Consider the following 21,167-nt stretch of genomic DNA (forward strand, 5'->3'; position numbering starts at 1 on the left):
GGATCGCAGGAGTGCCTCTAGGCGAACGGCCTAGGGATGTTGAATGAATTAAGTGCTATATCGGGGCTGAATGACAAAGCTAAGAGCTCCATAAAAGGAGGAGATGGATTCATCAGATGGACAGAAGGGTTAGTAACAGGATACCGTACATTCATAGTAAGAAAACAAGAACTAGAGGACTCAAGGAGCACTGTGGCGAGGGTTAAGACACTAACTGTCAAGAACTCAAGAGAGGTACATAAATGAAATGGGAGTGCAAATCTGTGGCATAACGGAGGAAATGTAATTAGTGCCTAGAGATGGATCTGTGATTAGCGTTCATACCACTGAAATAAGAGGTGTTTCTAAACCAATGTTTTCTACGCCTAAAATCGGGTCACAAGATTTGACAGGGTTGTGGGCAGGTGAACTACTTGAAAAGTTATTTAATATAATAGATTGCTGACTTTTGTTGTCACTGCAGAGTCCGCATGCACTGTAGATTTGAGACTTGGACTGGAGTCGGAATTCAGTCACAAAACCCAGGACTAGTATCTTTTAGGTATGTGTAGAAGTGACCAAAATGAAATTCAATTATTATAATGCTATTAATAACGATTATTCAAATATTATTCTGACCCATCCCTAGTATCTTTACCTGGAATCCTCTCCTGTGAGACTTGATTTACTTGTGACTCGACTGCTTTAACCACTTAAGCCTTATTGTATACTTTCAACAGGGATAGTTGCATAGAGACCCCATCGGCTATTTTCGCTATTTCTGATAATTGAAAATCTTATCTGTAATGATATACCCAAAATAGGGACGCCAGGGTTACTGTTGTTAAGATTTGACTTGACTGAAGACTTGAGAACAAAACTTGCTTCAATTTGACCCTTAATATCTTAGCAACGCCGCAACTAACAGTACAGGCCAAGTTTAACCTACTGCTTTGTGCACAGGGCTGCCTTTCCATAGTGTTAGTTTGGAGTAACCTAGGTAACTGGCTTGGCGCTCCCAAACTGCCATGGATATTCAGTTACGGCTAAGTCCAATGATGAGCCAACCAAACACTGGTGGCTGTTAAATAAGGAACAAAATAACTCTGGTAAAAATGTTCCCATACAGTAAATGTTGGCTAACCAGCTGGAAAGCGTTATATGCCACCAAGGCTAGGCTTAAACATACAGTTGGCATGGGGGAGGGTGGTGAACAAATCTAAATTTGGATAAGAGAAATGAGCTATACATCCCTAGCTTATTTTTTGAATTGGCTGTGATTTTCATTGGTCCTGCATTTACCCTCCAGTGGAGGTGCCAGTTTTGTTTTCTTTTATTGACTGAAAGACTTGTGACTTGACTTGGACTTGATCACCCCAGTGTGATACCAGTTAGCAACAAGTGGCACAGCAAAAAATATTTTCGTTTTCATGCTGCTGAGGTTATTTAATCTCCTTCAATTTTACACTTCCATTTTGTGGAAGCCACATGTTCCACCTCTATACTGGGTGAACGCATCCAGCTGATGACAGCTGTCACAGTCAAGGTGCTTAATTATTAAACCTCCTGAAAATTAATGGCACCAAAAAGGGCTCATGTGGCTTGTGTGTGCGCGCGCGTGTGCACATGCGTGTGTGTGCACGCGTACAGTATGTTGTGTGTTTTGGTTATGGCTTGCCATACAGCTGGACAGGCTGACAGTATTGGTACAGGGTTGAGACGGACCGAGCAGATGGTGTGTGTGATATCAGCTACAAAGCTATGCGTGCGTGCACAGACACACATATTGTGTGCGTGTGCACACCAGTTTTAGCTTTTTCCATTTTCCAGACGGACACTGTACTCAATTGAAATTGACAGCGGGACTAATCTTTAAATTCTACTCAAAAGCCCTGCAGTTCAGGTAATAAGACATAAACAGATGTGAATGTAAAACCACTGGATTTCTCTAGTTCCCTGTTGTTAATGATGGGAATGCAGACAGAGTCATGCCTGTGCTCTCTAATCAAACTCAGCATGACGCAACATGTAAATCACTGCTATGTAACATAGCCTCCACGAAACCCTGCATGTCTGGTCAGGTCAGTCAAGAGGAAACCTTCTGCCTTTCTGGGTCAGTCAATCACATGAAACATTTGGCACAAATGGCAAATCTAGTCACAACAAAAGATATTCAGTGTAGAGGGGAAAAACAGAGCAGGCCTAGTAATGACCTCTGTGGGACTCTGGTAAAGTAATTACAGTATATCATGACTTGCGCCTCAAAGTGCATATCAGTTCAGTAAGAACATATTTTAACCTGAACAATTTATGTAATCTGGGAACTTATATTTTCATCACATTCCCTCTAAATTCCTAGGCGTTTTCAGATTTATGGGGGGCTCACTCTCAGTTGAATTAACACTGGATTTTACTGTGCAGCCCAACTCCAACCCCAGTAAGGCTGGTTTGTTCGGCATGAAACTGATAATATCATGCCAGTCGCTTGATTTCTGCACAGAAATACTGATTTCCATGACTAATATTGAAGGATATTGAAGGTTGACATTATTGTTTGCACACTGTTGTCAGTCACCACTTCCTGTACGCCCTACAGTGCATACTGGTATTTATAGTGATTCTGAGTCATGAGTTCAGAAATCTGGCTCCTCATCATCGCATCATGTATGCCTCGCTAATCTGCCTCCTGTATGCTCTAATAATGCAAAAATATCTGAAAAGTTAATGCAAGGAAAGGCTTCCAGTTAGGAGTTCTCCTTCATTGTACAGGGGACAGAATAAAGATAATGAGTTTTCTGTTCTCCTGCCGGTCATTTTAATGAAAAACTCACACCGGGATTGGTTTTGTGTCAGTAAATCGCCGTCATAAAAAAAGGGAAATTACAATGACAAACTGGAAATCCCATTACTGACCTCCTGTTCAGAATTATATTCAATATCAGAAAGTGTCAATATTTGAGTGTCTGTGTGTGTGTGTGTGTGTGTGTGTGTGTGTGTGTGTGTGTGTGTGTGTGTGGGGGGGGGGGGGTTGGGGGTTCACCTTGATCTTGCCCTCACAGTGAGGGAATCCATCCAGAGGTGGAAGCTCACACTTCTCCTGGGCACCATTTAGGAGGTCTAGAGAGAGAGAGAGATAGAGAGATCTGGTTAAAACATTGGAATACCTCGCTGCAGTATCAACTGAAATCACAAAAAACATCAAAACATTGCTGAGGTTGGGCGTGGTATTGAGGTGGCTCAGCCTTAGTTAGTGGACAGATCATATCATTGCTGTAGGGCAGGAACCTTGTATCTCCAAGTTTGATCTTTTTATGTTATGGTTGTTTTTTTTTATAATGCCTTATTTTGTACTTTGTCGTATGACAGCATCGCGCAAAGCGTGTGAGCTGTACAGTAGATCGGCTATTTTAGAGAGAAATTGTAAATGTTTTCAAACAGAGACAGACATACTGTACAGACAGACACACAGACAGACTGACACACAGACAGACAGACAGACAGACAAATAAAGACAACGATGGGGTAAGAGAAGGTAGACTAGAGGCTGTTGAGGGAGTGAGAACGATAGACAGATATAGATGAAAGTGAGATTAAGTGAGGGGTTGGACGATGGGAGAGTGGGTGGAGGGTTAGAGAGAGAGAGTGGGAACAAAGAGAAAGAAAGAGGAAGGATGGAGGGAGAGAGAGAGAATGCAATATTGGTCATGGATGGCTGTGCATTTCTTTCATCACTTGAGGTCAACAACATCTGATGTTGGGTGCTGACATCCACACTAGCCTGTTCCTTAAAGCCGAAAATAAATCAATCGCTCCTGAAGGAGAGGTCAACGCATGGTACTCGCACACGCACACGCACACGCACACGCACACACAGTCTCTGATAGACGCCACAGAGTCAGTTGAAACACTAACATATGCATTTTAAGATTTTAGGCAAAAAAAATTGCCCACCAGCTGTTTTGACAGTTTAAAAGCTGTGTTTTTAATATTTGAAAACACGTATTGCAAAAATGTGTTCCTCATGTGCTCTAAGAAAATGTTTGGCAACAAAAGCATGACATTCTCAAAGATGCATTGGATGAACACAACAACTAAAATTCAACTTAATTTCCAGCGGTAACAGTAATGAGAAGCAACTGTGTTAAGATAGATTTTTCTAGATGTTGTGGACTGTTCACATTACATTTATACAACTGTTGGGTCAACTCCTGATTTGTTTTAGACATGGGAGCAGCCCCGGTGGTTTCCATGGCTACCAGAGCTGAATAAGAGCTGGGGATCAGGTTAGCTAGATTTCAGCGAATCCGCCTAGTGACAAGATATCAGCAGCACTCTTTTTGATCTATGACAGATCATTTTTTTACTGTGTGACATGGATTAAGGATGAGGGATAAAGAGAGGAAAGAGAGACAGAGAGACACACACACACACACACACACACACACACACACACACACACACACACACACACACACACACACACACACACACACACACACACACACACACACACACACACACACACAAGATGGAGGATATCTTAGAGATCTCATAACTAGAACATCACAGAATCGATCCCCACTGCAGTCCATGTTCACACCCATGTCCTACTGAAAAGCCTATGAGCAAGAGGCACCTGGCCCTCCTTGCATAATACTCGGTGTCGGTTAAACACCCGAAAAGCATTGATGAGAGGTAGGGACTCAACTCTAGCTCCCTGGTAAATCTGTATTAGTATGATTGCCTTTAATGACTTTGGCATCTAACTTTATATTTCCAATCCCTGCTGGTTGTTAGGTAACACCTGCAAGGCAACCACCTGCTGACAGTAAGCAGGAATTCTATGTTTGATCAATCAACCGAGAAGAAAGGGGAGGAAACAAGGTTACAACTGTAGGCCACAGCGTCTGGTTTAAGTGTATAGATCACTTTCCCTTTTTATTTATTTACCAACCAGCTCATCCCAATGATGTGGAAGTTTCCCTACAGTAGCTGGTAGTGATGCGCGGGTCGGGTTTTTTCATGACCCGCCCCGCCCCGCCCCGCCACGGAACGCAACCCGCCTCAACCCGCCCCGCGAACCCATATATAAATCTACGGCTCAACCCGCCCCGCGACCCGCGATTTTTTTTAAATTCTGTAAAATTATGGTTAGAAAATAATCCCCAAGTGTATTCAAACTGTTTTATTGTTATTATTCTTATTCTTATTAGGAATAAAGACAAAACAAGAGCATGTTATTATTTTTATTTTTTTTGCGTGTGAGAGCGCGTGACCCGCTCACCCTCAGCCCGCATCATTTTCTCCGAAATTCTGATATGACCCACCCGCGCCGCGGGTTGACCCGCGGGTCCCGCGGGTTACGGGTCAACCCGCGCATCACTAGTAGCTGGTCATTAGAATTGTACCTGTCTGTCCTTCATAACAGAAGGACAGACAGACAGACAGGCTGACACAAAAGAAACGGACTGCAAATACTGATCAATCGACAGACACAGACAGAAGGCCTGACAGGATGACAGATACTGTAGGTCCAAAACTTGGATCAATACATAGAGCGACAGGCTGAAAGACGGACAAAGGTATAGATTTCCCAGCCAGCACACAAATCCTCATCAAGTTGTTGTGTGGTAGCACTTGCCATGTCGCGGTGTAGATGTATGCGGCAACACACAAGGTCATCATGCTTGTTGTGATTTAATGCCCAAATTGACAGAAATATAAATGGTTCAAAAAATTACTTAAATGTAATAATCCATTCATAGACTTTAGTCAATCACTATTGTTTGCCAGTACCTTCTTCTGGCATAAAGTATAACATTTTATATATTTAATGCTACAGCTTTCTTACAGAAACAAATCCTCTTTTTTGTAAGAAGCAAAGGAACCGGCACAAAATCAAATTCCAAGATACAGTATTACAAGTGTCCATTTCTGCACAGACCCCATCCGACCCCACCCCTCTTTTTGTGTGTTTTAAAGCCCCCCCTTCCAATGCAAAAATGGTTAATGTTTTCCCAAATCTTAAATAATGAAGTTGATGCCTCAGCTTTTGAGACACAAAGCTGGAATGGATCTACATTCATGGATAATTAATGTAGATTAATTAATGTTGACAGACGGACGGAGAAAATGGGCACGGCAGACTGGCAGACAGCTTCGCAAAACGCAAATGCATCGGCATTGTGTCGCTTGCTGGCAGAGCACCAAGTCAGATCGTCACGGGGACAGCGTGATATGAAATAACATGTAGAGATTATGAGGGGGACCCGCTAAGGCTCTTTATCCACAGTGAACTCTCATTGGCCGTCACCTTGGCAGTTACCATGGGCAACTGTGATGATGGTGATGATGATGACCTTTCGCTGTCTCTTCTAATTCAGTTTGGCTCTTGATTCTGTTATGCTTCATCACTACGTTATCTGAACGTTATATGAACAACAGTGCATCTTACGTGCAAAAAAAAAGCATCAAATAATATAGAATATCGAATGGTGGTGGACAGACCATATGGAGGAGAGGAGAGGAGAGGAGAGGAGAGGAGAGGAGAGGAGAGGAGAGGAGAGGAGATTGATCTTAATGCATTCAATCCGGGAATACATTAGTGTCATTTTAGATTTTAGCTGTAGCCATTATTTTATACTTTGGCTATTCAAAAATAGCAGATATACAAGCTCATAGTGCAGCACCGACTACCGCGCTATGAATCATGAAAATGTGTGCAAATCTTTGAATATATATTTTTTTAAAGCGAACATTTGTCACTCAAACCTGGAACAAAAATCTTTGGAGATGGGGGTCCGCGACCAAATACATATCATTTTGGGTGGTCCTTGACATGAAAAAGTTTGAGAACCGCTGATATCATAGCAACATACTGTTGCTATGCTGATTTAGAACATTTTGTAGATGCGTTCCCGGATTGAATGGGTTAATGCTTCTGCTGTAAGGGAACGAGGGAGAAGCAGTGAGAGAGGGGGTAAGAGGTCAGGACTCAGCACTTCACAAGACCAGTTCAGAACACTTCTCTGGAGTGATGGCTGGAGATTAGTTCTCTTCCCTGCGGTCGACGGATGGGTGTGAGCATCGGAATGGGCCGTGGCTGAGTAATGTGAGCTCCAGAACAATGGAAAACCTCCAGGGAGGAGAACATCACCATTGGCCTAGTAGCACAAGACCACAACAACAAATCCACAAAAACTGTTTTTAAACAAAACCTTTGTCATCGTACACCAGACACCAATGTGGTTTGCCACGCTAAGGCCCCAAAGTGTTTGTCAGAGTTGAGAAACTCTGTTATCGTACTTTGCCAGTGCGAGCATAAATCAACCTCTGACGAATACCGTAACAAACAAACCTTTACAAATAGCCTCCGAACCGCAGCTCAACACAGTTCATTTTACAAAGATTTATAAGAAATTACTTGGATCTTTCAGTAATTGGAGGTTTGTTGACGGACATTCATCATTAACAAAAAGCTGTCAAATTCAGCTGCTTTCAAGATAAGATAAATATTTTTTGATCCCCGGAGGGAAATTCAGGTGTCATAGCAGCAAAAGCAGTAAGATCGGAATGGTAAAGGTAGAAGAAAAGGTCAAGAACCAAACAAAAAATACAAAATAATTAAAAAAAATAATAATAATAGGTAGACTTAGATTGAGCTTAGATTCTGGCACCAGAAATCTGCAGTTTCTGAATAAGGTAAACATATACAGTCTATCAATAAAATAGTTCATATCTGGGGATGTGTGCAACCCAAATACATGCAGATTTGGCAAAAACACAAAAAAATAAACAGCTTACATTTCTTGAAACTATTGAAGCATCCCAATGCCAACAACTATAACAATTCCAATAACCTTTCAAATAAATGATTTCCTAATTTCGGCACAGTTTCCGCTGTCTACCATAACCATAGTCACCATGCAACTATTTAGATGTCCCTGCCAGTGTGCAACGATCTACGCCAAGGCATGACATAATCAGCATGAACTTTTAACTTCCCGATTTCTGAGATCCCACAGCTCGTACGCTTGGTTGCGGTATCCCCCTGACAACCAACCAACAAACAACAAAACCACAACACGGCCATCCGTTTGGGCTATCATGGGACCACGAAAACAGGACAAGCTGCTGCCTCCCATGGGGTCGGGACTGGGTGAAGGGGAGGAGAGGGTGCACTAGCCCCGTTGAGCTCATGCTCCAGCATGCTCCAGGGTCCCATCAACTGCAGTGCCTGACTGTTTGCTAGCCAATTATCTTTCCAACTCTCCCCACACCTATCTGGAGCTGTTGGCATGTAGCCTTCCCTCCAGTCTGTCCTTTAAAAATGTCCTTGGCCACCCGCTGACAGTGAGAAGAACTAAAGACAAGTGGTGCACAGTATATGCTAGGCGCTTTTTGGTTTCAAGGCCTGTACATACTTTTGTTTTCATATTCGCCTTACAGTACGTAGGCTTTTAAGATTTTATCAGTTAGGGTGGCTGAACCACAGGAAAGGGACGATACAATTGGCACCAGCACGGGCCAAACTGTTTTTTCATCAGCAAAATCCTAGCTTGTCACAAACTGATAGTTCAGCGAAAGGTAAATCAAGATCCTCTCTCGATCACAGGAACTTCCTGATCGGATTATTTTGTGTGTGTTTGTGTGTGTGTGATTAGGACTTGGGGGTGGGGTGGTGGTGGTTTGGGTCTCTTTGTTAAGCCCTCCACTCCATCCCTGTGTATTCCAGGAAGACAATAAAACAACAGGGATTAAAATTTACAGCTCGTTTCCCTTGCATAATCGACTTCTGATATTCCTGTTACTGTTCGTGATCCACATGACCCTCCCTGCCGCCTGACCTTTATGGCAGAAGGATAAATAATTCATGGAGCTATAGGGCACTGGGTGCAATGATAAGAATGCTGATGGGACCAAAAAGTGTGATTATAAATGTTCAAAAGTATGCATATGTGTGCGTGTGTGTGGGTGTGTGTGTACAAGACAGGGGTCGGATTAGAACCCGGGTCCCCATGCTCACAAGGATATTGTTGCTGTTGGGCGGAGGCTCTTGTTGGTACTTTTTATTATTTCAAAATTTATAAAACCCACAGACTGACTTAACCACTTTCAACCTGACATCCCTATTCTGGGCATGTCATTATTATACAGTAGGTGAAAGTTTTCAACATTTAAAAAAAAAAAATCAACCAGACTCTCTCTGTATCCCTCTGTGTGTGTGTGTGTGTGTGTGTGTGTGTGTGTGTGTGTGTGTGTGTGTGTGTGTGTGTGTGTGTGTGTGTGTGTCCGTGTCCGTCTGTCTGTCTCTCAGTCTCTCCTCCTCCTCGCTCCTCTTTTCCCTCTCTCTCCTTCCCGTGTTAAACACAAGCGAGGGTCTTCACTGAGAGGATATTCACTGACACAGTTCTGTTCTGTCTGTCATATTCTCTCCCGAGGGTATACATTTACACAGTCGAGTCCTCAGCGTCACTTTAACATAGAGTGTACATTTAAAAAAAATCAGTACACTGAGGATTTTAGGGTGTTTTAAGTTGTATATTCATGACAAAATCCTTGTTTGTCTCTCTCCCTCTGACTCCCTTCCCCCAGTCTCCCTCTCTACGTTTGTCTTTTCGCCGTCGCTCTCTCTCCCTACGTCAGAGTTGAAGGTAATGTTAGAGCCATTATGAGATGTCTGCTCAAGCTCTCTCAAGTGCTGTCTTATCGCTCTCCTCTTTCCATACATCTTTCGCTCCCTTCTTGGTTCATCTCTCTCTCTCTATATATATATATCTCTCTTTCTCTCTCTCTCCCTCTCTCCATGCTCTAAATCGTCTACCTCTCAGCTTTGTGAGCAGTGTGTGTGTGTGAAATGTGAAAACAAAAATACGGTCCATGGCAGAAGTGCAGGTGTGAGGGAAAAAAACGTAATTTCACATGTTTCAAAACCCGCACAATAAAACAAGGCAGATAAATAAAGTTTGATGTAGAAAATACTAATATAATATAATATAATAATATGACTATAAATGCACAAAATCTCTGTGAGTCCACAAAATCCACACTATCCACAAATCCCTATATAGAGAGATATAGTACTGATGTCATAGACTGGCCTCCAAGTACTATAGTATGATAATAGGTACTACACCAAGTACTCTGACAAGGGGTACAATGGGAATTACATAACCGGAGGGGCATGTGTTTCAAACAGGCATTGTCCGCAACAGGCATCTGCCTAGTAAAATATGATATGATATGATATGATATGATATGATATGATATGATATGATATAATATAATATAATATGTAGTAGGACATGTACTTAAGTGGTCAAAAGATGGACCTTATGGGCAGAGGTTTTACTCTGTAGAGAGGGTGAAAATGATTTTGTCCACAAGACAGGCAGACTCTCACCTTTCATGTGTCGTTACCAAGGGCAACGACACGAGAGTCCATGAAGAAAATGAGGTTTGCCTTTTCTCATCTTTTCTCCCTCACTTTCCTTTTTCTGTTTTTTATTTTTTTCATCAAAGTGGAGAACAAAAGATGTTGAGGTTGGATCTCCTACAAACCAAATGCACACGACAGGCAATCACATCCCCTGCTTCTGTGACTGTGTGTGCACAGTCTGTGCTTTCTCCCATCCATCAACCAGTAAATCAGCCTGTCAGTCAGCTGGTCAGCTAGCCAGTCAGCCAGTCAGCTATAGCCAGTCTGTCATCCAGTCAGGTTGCCGGTCACCCAGTCAATCAATGAGTGACTGAGTGCCAAACCCATCAGGCTTCTGCCGGCTTTAATCACCCAGCAACGAGAGGCTGCAGCCAAGGAGCGGGCTAAATTTAGCCTGGCTCATAATGAAAACACAGAGGAGGAACTGATGTGATGTCTTATCTCTCTCTCACCTCCACCCAGCAGAACCTCTGTGGGCGATAGGAAGGCTGGAAGCCAGCCTTACCATACAGGCACAACCCACGCAGTCGCAGCATGCTAGTTTTTTGTTTTACATGCCTGCCCTCGTCTCTTGCTCCTCTCCGTTTCAGTGCGGGTTTACATGAGGCAGTTTTTTTCCCATTAATTACAAAACGTTGCACAGCAAAGCCCTCAGTGTTCTCTTCTGAGTGTGCAAAAATTGACCCAAATACAGGTCCATCACTCTCAGAAGTTAAATCAACCAGTTAGCCCTTTATAGTTCGTTGTACGAGGAATGGTGAAAATAGATAATACAGGTCTTTCTTTTTTTGTTTTTGTTTGACAATTGAACATCCTCACCTATAATGACATGACCAAAACAGCCGATTGAAGGCCTGCCGGTTTTACTAAAATACTTGAAGGTTAAATGTGTAATAGTTCAGCTAGTAGAGAAAATCAAACACAAGCAATACACACTTAATGCACAACGAAACACACCCGCCGCGTGCATGCTAGCGTGCACGCAGAGCATTTAGTCAAGTGGCATACTGGAGAGGAAACCATGACATCAACCCGTGTACTGTAGCAATGAGACAAAGTGATAGGCGGACTGCCAAACTACGGCTGGCAAACGCTGTGCAGACGGAGGGAGAGAGAGAGAGCGAGAGATAAAAATAGGCGGAGAGAGATGAGAGAGAGAGGACAGAATAGTGGGGAAATGGAAGCAGAGACGTTGAGAAAGACAGCGGTAGAGAGATGGAATTAGACGGAGAGGGAGAGAGTTTTAAATCAGAGGCAGGGTGACAGAGAAAGAAATAAGCGAAGGAGTGAGAAAAAGAGAACATGTTGGACTGAGAAACACCAACAGCACCACACTTGAGTGCTACTTCCGATTCTAAAAATGTCTTCTAAATCTTATAACAGTTTTCTTAAAAACTTATGTTGCTATGTTAGCGGTGCTCAAACCTTTTCATGTCAAGGACCTCCAAAATGGGACCCCCAGAAGCAAAGATTTGAGTTCGCTTTAAAATAATACATATTCAAAGATTTGCACACATTTTCACTACAAAAAAAAAACAGATCTACAAGCTCGTAGTGCGACACGAAGTGACGCACTATGAGCTTGTATATCTGCTATCTTGCAATAGCCAAAATATAAAATAATGCTTTTTAGCTCCAATCTAAAATGACACGGCTGCTTTCCTGGTTTTAATGGGTTAAGCTACAGTATGACCTCCTGCCCCCTCTCCATCCTTCCTCTTCGTTCTGTCAGGGGAACTTGCTCTCTCTCTTTCTCTCTCCATCTCTATCTCCGGCACGGATTAAATGAAATCTTCCCCCAAAATTAGGAGGAATCTCTCAAGGCCCAGGGTCTCATTGGTATTAATTAGTTCGTGGCTGGTGCGAGTCTAATAGATAATTCAAGGACTCGGTCATGGTCTTCATGTTCTGTCTATAACCTATTCACTGGCCCTCTCTCTATATATATTGCTCACCAGCCCACTCACTCTCCCCATGGTATCTCACTTTCACTAGCTGTTTCTTTTTACCAGCTTGCTCGAAGAGCAGGCTGATCTACGAACAGACAGAGAAACTAGTCAACACCAACTGTATGCAACACCTTTTCGGCTTTTTCGTCATTGAAACGGCAGGTCGTCCTCCCATGCTATGGCATCATCATAACCCTACTAGACACGACTGCCTGCCCTGGTGACTGCTCGCAAGTTGTCGCAACATGACTATCAATTCCAAGCAGAATCCAGAGTTTGGGCTGTTTTGGGCGTTTTTAATAATTGCTACTCGTACAAATGCATGGAACCAAATGATGCACGTGTGTGGCCGAGCATTCAGGGTTGCCAGCGTTTTTTAAACAAAGGGTGTCTGAAGGGTGGGGGAGGGTCTCGTCTATCCACCAGAACGAAAATTGTGTAACTGCGATCGGCCATTTTGTTGCTATCGGCCGTTGAATAAGGCTCTTTTTCACCAAAAAAAAAAAAGAAATCCGACTAGATGTGTTTTTCTACAACTCATAACATAGGAGTGGACGGAAGGGACGACGTCACATCAGTCCATTCCTTCTGTCAGAGTCAAGGGATCATTCCGAAGATGCGTTAGAGCGCCATCTTGTCGAATTTTCAATTTTTCAATTTTTCAAATAGCAAATAATGAATTGATGCAGATCTACGTCAATGGCGGTGAATGTGTTGAAGGCAGGGCAACAGATAAGGGACATCTTTAGATATTTACATACTGTACTACAACATACTATTTAGACAACAATTCTTATTGTTTATTTTACATGGAAAAGACTTAAAATTCTAAGTTATGAAAAGGCAGCTGTACATGAAGCAGAATAGAGGAACTACAGTTGTGGAGGAAGTTGCTAGTTGTTGCTATATTGATAGTACTTGGTACAATATTGGCCTTTAAATGTACACTGTAAATGTCTAGCATCCAAAACTGACTCTAATATGCAGTGCACTGGAATCCTTTCTACTGTTAAATATTAACGCTTATGAGCTTGTAGATCTGCAATTTCTTTTTTTAGATATTGATTTTTTTGCAAATCTTTGAATGTATATATTTTTTTAAGCGAACATTTTTTTGTTATCAATTGTTTTTATTTATCATATCAGCAATACAATTATGGCAATACACATTTATGCATCATGATTACAAATGAAACAAAAACAAGACAAACACCATGCATTAAGCGAACAATTTTAACTAAAATCTTTGCTTCTGGGGAGATCCCTGGAACAACATATTTTGAGATGAGGGTCCGCGGCTAAATACATGAAAGAGTTTGAGAACCAAAGTATAAGATAATGGTTAAAGTGGCTAAAATGACAGATGCTTTCCCGTTCTTAAAGGGTTAATAATTTGTTAGTTTGTCTATAGTTGTTGGTGCAGTGAAATGCGACGGAGCTCACAGAGACAAATTCCTCACATACAGTATGCAAACAATTCCTAGAAACACCGATTGTGATTCTGAGGTGAACTAACAGTTCCATGGCCCACACACACATTATTCAACAGAATGCTCTTTCGTTGAATAACCTACTCAGTGTCAGTGCAGCACACAGTGGTTTTCAACCTTTTCCATATTAAGGTCCATTATTTATTCGGCATTTGAGCCACGGAACCACCGTTTGATGAGATTTAGACTCTCAGACCCAAGATTTAGAATATTTCGTTGTCGTTTGATAACATTTTGTCCACAATTCCATGCTGTATTGATGTTGGTACGATAGGAGAGATAACAGGCAAACGTTGATCAAAATAACAATTATGTAATTAAGTAATGCAGATGATAACTCTTGAGAGCAGATGTATAGATCTTTAACTCTTGAAAGAGTAAAATGAAACCAGACGGACCCGTAAGGGTCCATTTGGTTTAATTTTACGCTCTCAAGAGTTAAAGATCTATAAAGGTCCATTTGGTTACCAACTCTCCATCATTTAGCTGGGGACCACCTGGAACCCCCTCAAGGACCACTGGTGGTCCCCGGACCACTGGTTGAGAACCACATACAGTAAGCCAACAGGCAAAGCAGCAGAACGCAAGCTGGATCTCTCCAAGTCATTTGAGAACAACATCTTATTTTGAGGCAACGTGATGGGTGCCATTATCAATAATTATGCTGTCAACCGCTATGCATTTAAGGGGAAGTCAAGTTCAAGTTGATTAAATTAAAAGTGCAATATGGCAGCAGATCAAGCAAACCTTGGCATCAGAGGGTAATCAAAATAGTTTCCAAAACTAAGTAACGTGTCGGGTGTGCTGTACAGCTGCTCTGGTCAACAGCGTGCCGAGAGAAGTCTTATTTGGGCCAACACTTCTCCTTTTTATCTGTATGTGCCTGGTACTTAGAAACATGTGCAAGTACACAAACACACACACACACACACACACACACACACACACACACACGCACGCACGCTCAAAATGACCGGGGACCACCAGGGGTCCAAATTAGTACTCTCTCAGAGTTAAATAAGCACTGATGATTTTACAGTATTGTTTGAGGGTACCAGAGATAAAGCAAAATGGTATCAAAAAGGGGTCTTACTCTGTGGCCTAATATAATGCATATTAAACTGGAGATCCTTGAAATGACTAAACAATCCTGGCTGGAACCCCAATCTACACTGTAAACGGGAATGAAAAGTCAACAGGAGCAGACGGGAGCGGGAACCATGACAACAGACCAGTTTTTATATAATCAAACGGCAGAAATAAACTAAACTTTTTGGTCTTGCATGTTAAAAGTACACGCCCATTTCCTATTGAAGCCTGATCTACAAGCCTACAACGTGGCGCGGATGCAACGCATTGTAGTCTTGGAGATCTGCTATGTTCTGCCTGCTACAGTGATACGACTAATCATAAATCAGGCATGAGATTCAAGAGGCAGCAGTGTTTACATTGAACTAACAGTGGAGACTCAGAGAGAGTTGAACAGATCCATGGACATGAAACAAGTGTCAAAGTGAACTCATATTATCCTACAAATGTGAGGAGATTGTTGACAAAATGTTACACAACATCTATCATATTGAAGTGGTTTCTTTGGATATCTCTGGAGTGACGCACAAAACCGTCAGTAATGCCGTCGTCGGCTCAACAAGACTTGAGAAACACAATAAAATGTTTTCCATTTCTGGCTTTAAAAGGTCAGAGAGTATGCAATGTGGCTACAATATCCAACGTGCACCAGCCCAGCAATGCTGTTCCAAAACAAACAATCGCATCGTCTTTTGAATAATTATCTATGGAAAGCGAGCGCAGTTTCACCCTCTATAACGGAATACACAGCGGAGAGAGACTCCAGGTATGAACTCAAACTGTCTGTGAAGAGTGCTGTGGAAAATTGCACAATGATTCAGTTGTCTTTGAGTTAACTGTAGCAATCATCTCTCTCCACCTCTAGCCTTGTGATGTGTTTACATTTAGCTGTTATTCAATATATTATATTATTTGATCACGAAATATATTGTAAACCAAGCCCGGCCGGTTTGCACAGTTAAATTTACATTGTTATGGTATTTTTATGTTAATACATATTCTTTTAAGAGGTAGGGTAAGTGATTTTCTTTGGTTAAAATAAGTGTTAAGTAGCTATATTCTGATAATACTCTATTCTCTATATACTCTACTCTAATACTCTTGCTATAGAGTGTTTGTTCAGTAAGAGGAGTCTCCATGTCTCCAGCTCTTTATTAAACAGAAAATGCATTTTCATGTTGGGATACCAATTTTATCCAAGGAGGATAGAGAACTCAGTCAGAATACAGATTAAACAAGTGAAATTGGAAGTGATGACACAAATAAATGAGCAGACAAAATTGGAACTGGAAAATATTAAAAATTAAGCTGATAAATGGGTACTCTCTCCTGATTGGCTGAAGTTTTGTCACATACCTGAAAATGTATTTTCTGTTTATCAAAGAGCAGGAGAGACTCCGGTTACTGAACAAAAACTCTATAGCAATGATTACTATCAATATATAATAATAATAATATATATATATATCTCTGCTGTCCAGCGCGAAACTGCTAACTCCAAAATGCTCATTGTTCAGGAAACGAAAAAACAAAATATACGTTTTTCAGGAAATGAAGAAAACCTTATATTTTTAAAACAAAGCAATACTGCCTCATCAAAGTTGGTATAGTGACTTTATATATTGTCAGATACTTGCATGTGTCATTATATTATCAACACTGTACCCAAATCGGGGGTAAATCAACACTTTACCCAGCGCAAGTGCATTTAGTAGTTTCAGACGAGCAGAAATCAAGCTGAAGTGGAGTTAGGTGTCCAAACAACAATAGCTCCACTCGCTGCTGAGGGAGAGGTTTCAAAAGGGTACAAATTCTCAAAAGCTAACAATGGATTTCCAAGCTCACAATGCATCACAACGTGTGAATTAATACCCTGATGCTTCATGCCACTTATTATATAGGCCTACAATAATAAACAGGACTTTAAATATTACAATAACTTCTGCAAAGAGGTAGTAGAACTAGCGTGACAGAAATGCTATGAACGCCTTTCTTCTTGTCACATTGCTCTCCTCATTAAACACTTCATAGATTTTAGAAATATAATTACTTGTTTTCATAACATTAGCGTCAGTGCTAAGTTTGATAAACAGGTACACTGCATAGTTTTAACAGACTACGGGGAGCTTGTTTACATGTTCCTCCTTTTCGTTCACTGCGCAGCGCGCTCTAGTCTACTCATGCTGTTAAAAGGCAGCGCTGTAGAGGAGAGGGGGGAGTTGTTTGTTTTTGACGAACAGTTTGAGGATCCAATGGAGTTGGGAGTTTTCGTCAGAGGCGCTTTTTAATACTTTTCATTGGATCAAATGTTTTGATTTTTTACACAGACCTAAAGGGTGTTCAATAGCGTTGATTAATGAAAAAACAAAAAAAGATGAAAATGGAGTTAGCTGGTTCGTCCTGGACACCGACGATATAATGCTTTAACCTATTAACAAAAAAAGGTTTTTGTTTTAACCAAACAATATCACTTACCCTACCTTTAACTCAGTGATTAAGAGTGAGTTAATTTTTTTTTTTTTTTCAAGGATCCCCTGTTTGATATACATTAGGCCAAATAGGCTACCACCATTTTATATGATTATTATTTCTGGGACCCCATGTAAAATCCTCCATAAAGGGTCCATTTGGTTCCATTTGCACACTCTCAGAGTTACAGATCCCCCTGCCCAAAAAGGAAAACATTGGGAGTGGGATGGGAGCAGGAGTCATTTTGAGTGGGAGCAGGATGGGAGAGGGAGTCATTGTACCGGGAGTGGGGCGGGATGGGATTGTTTTTTACTCTGGCCCGGGATTGGGACGGGAGTGAAAATCCACTCCCGTGTCAACCTCTATTACAGACCTGCAAGGGTCCATTTGGACTGCTGGTGGACCACGGACCCCATATTGAGAAACAGTGAGCAAGATTGTTCTCTGTTCTGTTGTATTTTTATTCATTTCATTGTTTTAGTTCAATCCGGGAACGCATCTACAAATGTCATCTAAATCCTAACAGTTTTCTGAAAACCGTATGTTGCTATAATATCAGTGGTTCTCAAACTTTTTCATGTCAAGGACCCCCAAAATTTTAGGTGTTTGGTCACGGACCCCCCATCTAAAAAAAAAATGTTCCAGGGACCCCCAGAAGCAAAGATTTGAGTAACAAATGTTTACTTTAAAAATATATATATATTCAAAGATTTGCACACATTTACAAGCTCAGTGTGGCACTTGGTGCAGCGCTACGAGCTTGTAGTATACCTGCTATTTTTGAATAGCCAAAGTATAAAATAATGGCTTCCGGATGGTTTCCGGATTGAATGGGTTAAGTTACAGAACAGAGAAGCACATGGGACACAACGGCACAAAAATAGCCCAGAAAAACACAAGGGAGAAATTGAAAGGAAAAAAACAACCTGGCTGAAGTCTGCCCTCCTTACCGATTCACTGAGAACATCTCCCCTCTGTCCGTGGCCCCCTCCCCAAAGCCATCGAACCAGTGACACCTTTAGTTATTACTTATAGCCTCTCTGCAGCACACTAACTGAGGCAGCTGCCTTCCACAGCCATTCAGCCCCATTCAATCCGGGAATTGCATCGGTGTCATTTTAGATTTTTAGCCAATAACCATTATTTTGTTATTATTATTTTACACTTTGGCTATTCAAAAATAGCAGATCTACAAGCTCGTGGCACTACGAGTTTGTAGATCTGCTATTTTTGAAAAATCTTCCCTGGGTCGGCGACACAAGTTTTTCAGAAAACTGCTAGGATTTTGAAGACATTTGTAGAATCGGCTTCAGGTCTTAATGGGTTAAACGAAATAACTTTTACAGAAGATATGTGTGTGTGTGTGTGTGTGTGTGTGGGGGGGTCTAACACAGACCAGAGTGTAGAAGGCCACGTGTTTGGCAGCGGTCAAAACACATGAATGCACTCTGGCACCAATCTAACACAGAGACCAGCTCCTGAGGGTTCGAGGAAACGCCGCTCGAAGTCTCCTGGTGTAACCTTGCACTTGCCTGATCCTCCATCATCCTGTGTTTTCTCCGCTTCCACTGATAACCACTAGGACGCCTGGCTGTAATCAAGATATCCCTCTGGGGAGGTTTTAACGATCGGCTCTCTGCCTGCTCCTGGGTGATAACAGTCTAAAGAAACAGGCGAGAATAGGTGAAGAAGCCGCGAGGCTTCCTCGTGTATTTATTTTGGGGGGGACTGGCAGAGAGAGAGAGAGAGAGAGAGACTAAGGCCAGCGCAGGGATAGCTCTGTGGGCAGCCAAAAAAATCCAACCCCTTCTTGATTAGCTTGCTTCGCTGCCGAGCCATGACTAATGTTCCACTGTTTATCGGAGCAGAATATGGCAGAAACTGGCTGCTGGTTTGTGACCATCTACCTCTACCATCTATGGTGGCTCGAACAGAGCGTTGACAGCTGTACATTTTGGGTGGGGGGGGGGGGGGGGGGGTGTTCCACTGCAAGCGATATAATTACACGACACGTCTTCGTCTGTCACCTGCTCAAATTGTTCACTTCCTGTAAGGAGACGCAATGAGCGATACAGTGGTGCTGCATTGTTTTGGTTGTTTTACCAAACCATAGCGGATATATCAAGGTATTTGTGTATAAGTACGTGTGTATATTGAGTATGTGTGTGTGTGTGTGTGTGTGTGTGTGTGTGTGTGTGTGTGTGTGTGTGTGTGTGTGTGTGTGTGTGTGTGTGTGTGTGTGTGTGTGTGTGTGTGTGTAGGCCATCGAAAGGGCAGGCAGACTCCAGATTAGCGCAACGCAGCTGCATGATGTAATGCTACAGTGGACTCGGGAGCAAAAACAAACGTCTTTTTGTTTTTCAAGAGTGTTGTAATGAGCATCAGGGTCAATCAGCACACACATGAACTGTTGTGTGAGAGAGAAAGTGTGTGTGTCTGTGTCTGTGTCTGTGTGTGTGTGTGTGTGTGTGTGTGTGTGTGTGTGTGTGTGTGTGTGTGTGTGTGTGTGTGTGTGTGTGTGTGTGTGTTTCTGGGTGTGTATAGGAAGGGGGAACATATATTCCCCTTTGCAGTGCGTCTCAAGTGCGTGCCCAGACATTACAGCAACATGTGCACGTGTACGCGCCCGTACCAAGTGTGCGACTGCACGTGAGCCCTGGCGTTTCGCGGCTGACGTGGCCTGGCTAAGCCTCCATCCCTGGACTTCTGCTTCTCGTACCTTGGCCCCGACTTTAGGTGCTGAATTAGGCTTTAATCAGCTAGTGGAAGCCGAGACGGGGGAGAGTGAGAGAGAGCAAGGCCAGATGTGAAACAACAGCAGGACGACTATTTTGACAGAGGGAGTGAGGAAGGGAGGGATGTTTATACCGGGACAGGAAAAGGAGGTAGAGGAAACTGCCTACAGTATATAGGCAGTGCACATTACTCTCCCATGGGACGGTGGAAGATTTTAACAAGCACAATAACAACAGAGACGAGACATGACAAGAAGGGGGGGGGGGGCACAGGGCAGGGCACAGGGCAGGGTGCAGGGAGAGGGAGGGGATGTTAAAAGACAGAGAGAGAGATGGAGAGAGAGAGAGAGAGAGAGAAAGAAAGAGAGCGGTAGTAAGCAGCGCAGTGAGCACAGCAGTGAATGGATTAATTAAGGAGATGCAGAGAGAGTGAGACAGGCAGAGAGGAGAAATGGAGTAAAAGGTGTGTGCAGAAAGGTAGAGTGCAAGAAAAGAGAAAGAAGCTAATGGATGAGAGAGCGGTTTGAGTCACACAGTGAGTGAGAGAAGCGATGGAGAGAGAAAGGACAAATGGAGAGAGAGAGGGGAGAGAAATGGAGAGAGAGAGAAGCACGTGGCAAGGCGTGTGGTGTGCTAACTCCAGATGTTCCTTCCATCCATTTCCATCCCACCCTGGCCTTGATCAACCACAACCCCGGAGGGGAGAACCTACCCATGGGGAATGGAGAGAAGAGAGGATGGGAGGGGGTGTGCGGGTGCGCCAAGCAAGGCCTGCTGTGAACGTGTGTGTATGTGTTGTGTATGTGTGTGTCTGTGTGTGTATACGTGCCAGGGTTGGACTCGATTTATTCGATTCCATTCTATTTCATCAGCTCACAATATGAAAAGCGTTTGCTCGCTACCCAATCGCTCCCTGCTTAAAACCAAAAAGAGAGCCCAGAAACATCTGGGCTCTCTTCTTGCTTTTAAGCAGGGAACGATTGGGTAGCAATCCTAACTAAGTTAGCGTACAGCAGAA

General features: G+C 42.6%; 1 protein-coding gene across 2 annotated transcripts in view; it reads right to left on the minus strand.

Annotated features, from left to right (window-relative positions):
* Nucleotides 1-21,167, minus strand: part of mgat5 (alpha-1,6-mannosylglycoprotein 6-beta-N-acetylglucosaminyltransferase) — a 146,071-nt gene that overhangs the window by 71,781 nt on the left and 53,123 nt on the right. For both annotated transcript variants that reach the window (XM_084051112.1, XM_084051113.1), the window contains exon 4: nucleotides 3,020-3,096. In XM_084051112.1, the coding sequence (XP_083907238.1) occupies nucleotides 3,020-3,096 (77 nt within the window). The remainder of the gene's footprint in view (nucleotides 1-3,019; nucleotides 3,097-21,167) is intronic.

Source organism: Gymnoscopelus microlampas, assembly GCF_963454915.1.
Source record: "Gymnoscopelus microlampas genome assembly, chromosome: 24".
Classification (NCBI taxonomy): domain Eukaryota; kingdom Metazoa; phylum Chordata; class Actinopteri; order Myctophiformes; family Myctophidae; genus Gymnoscopelus; species Gymnoscopelus microlampas.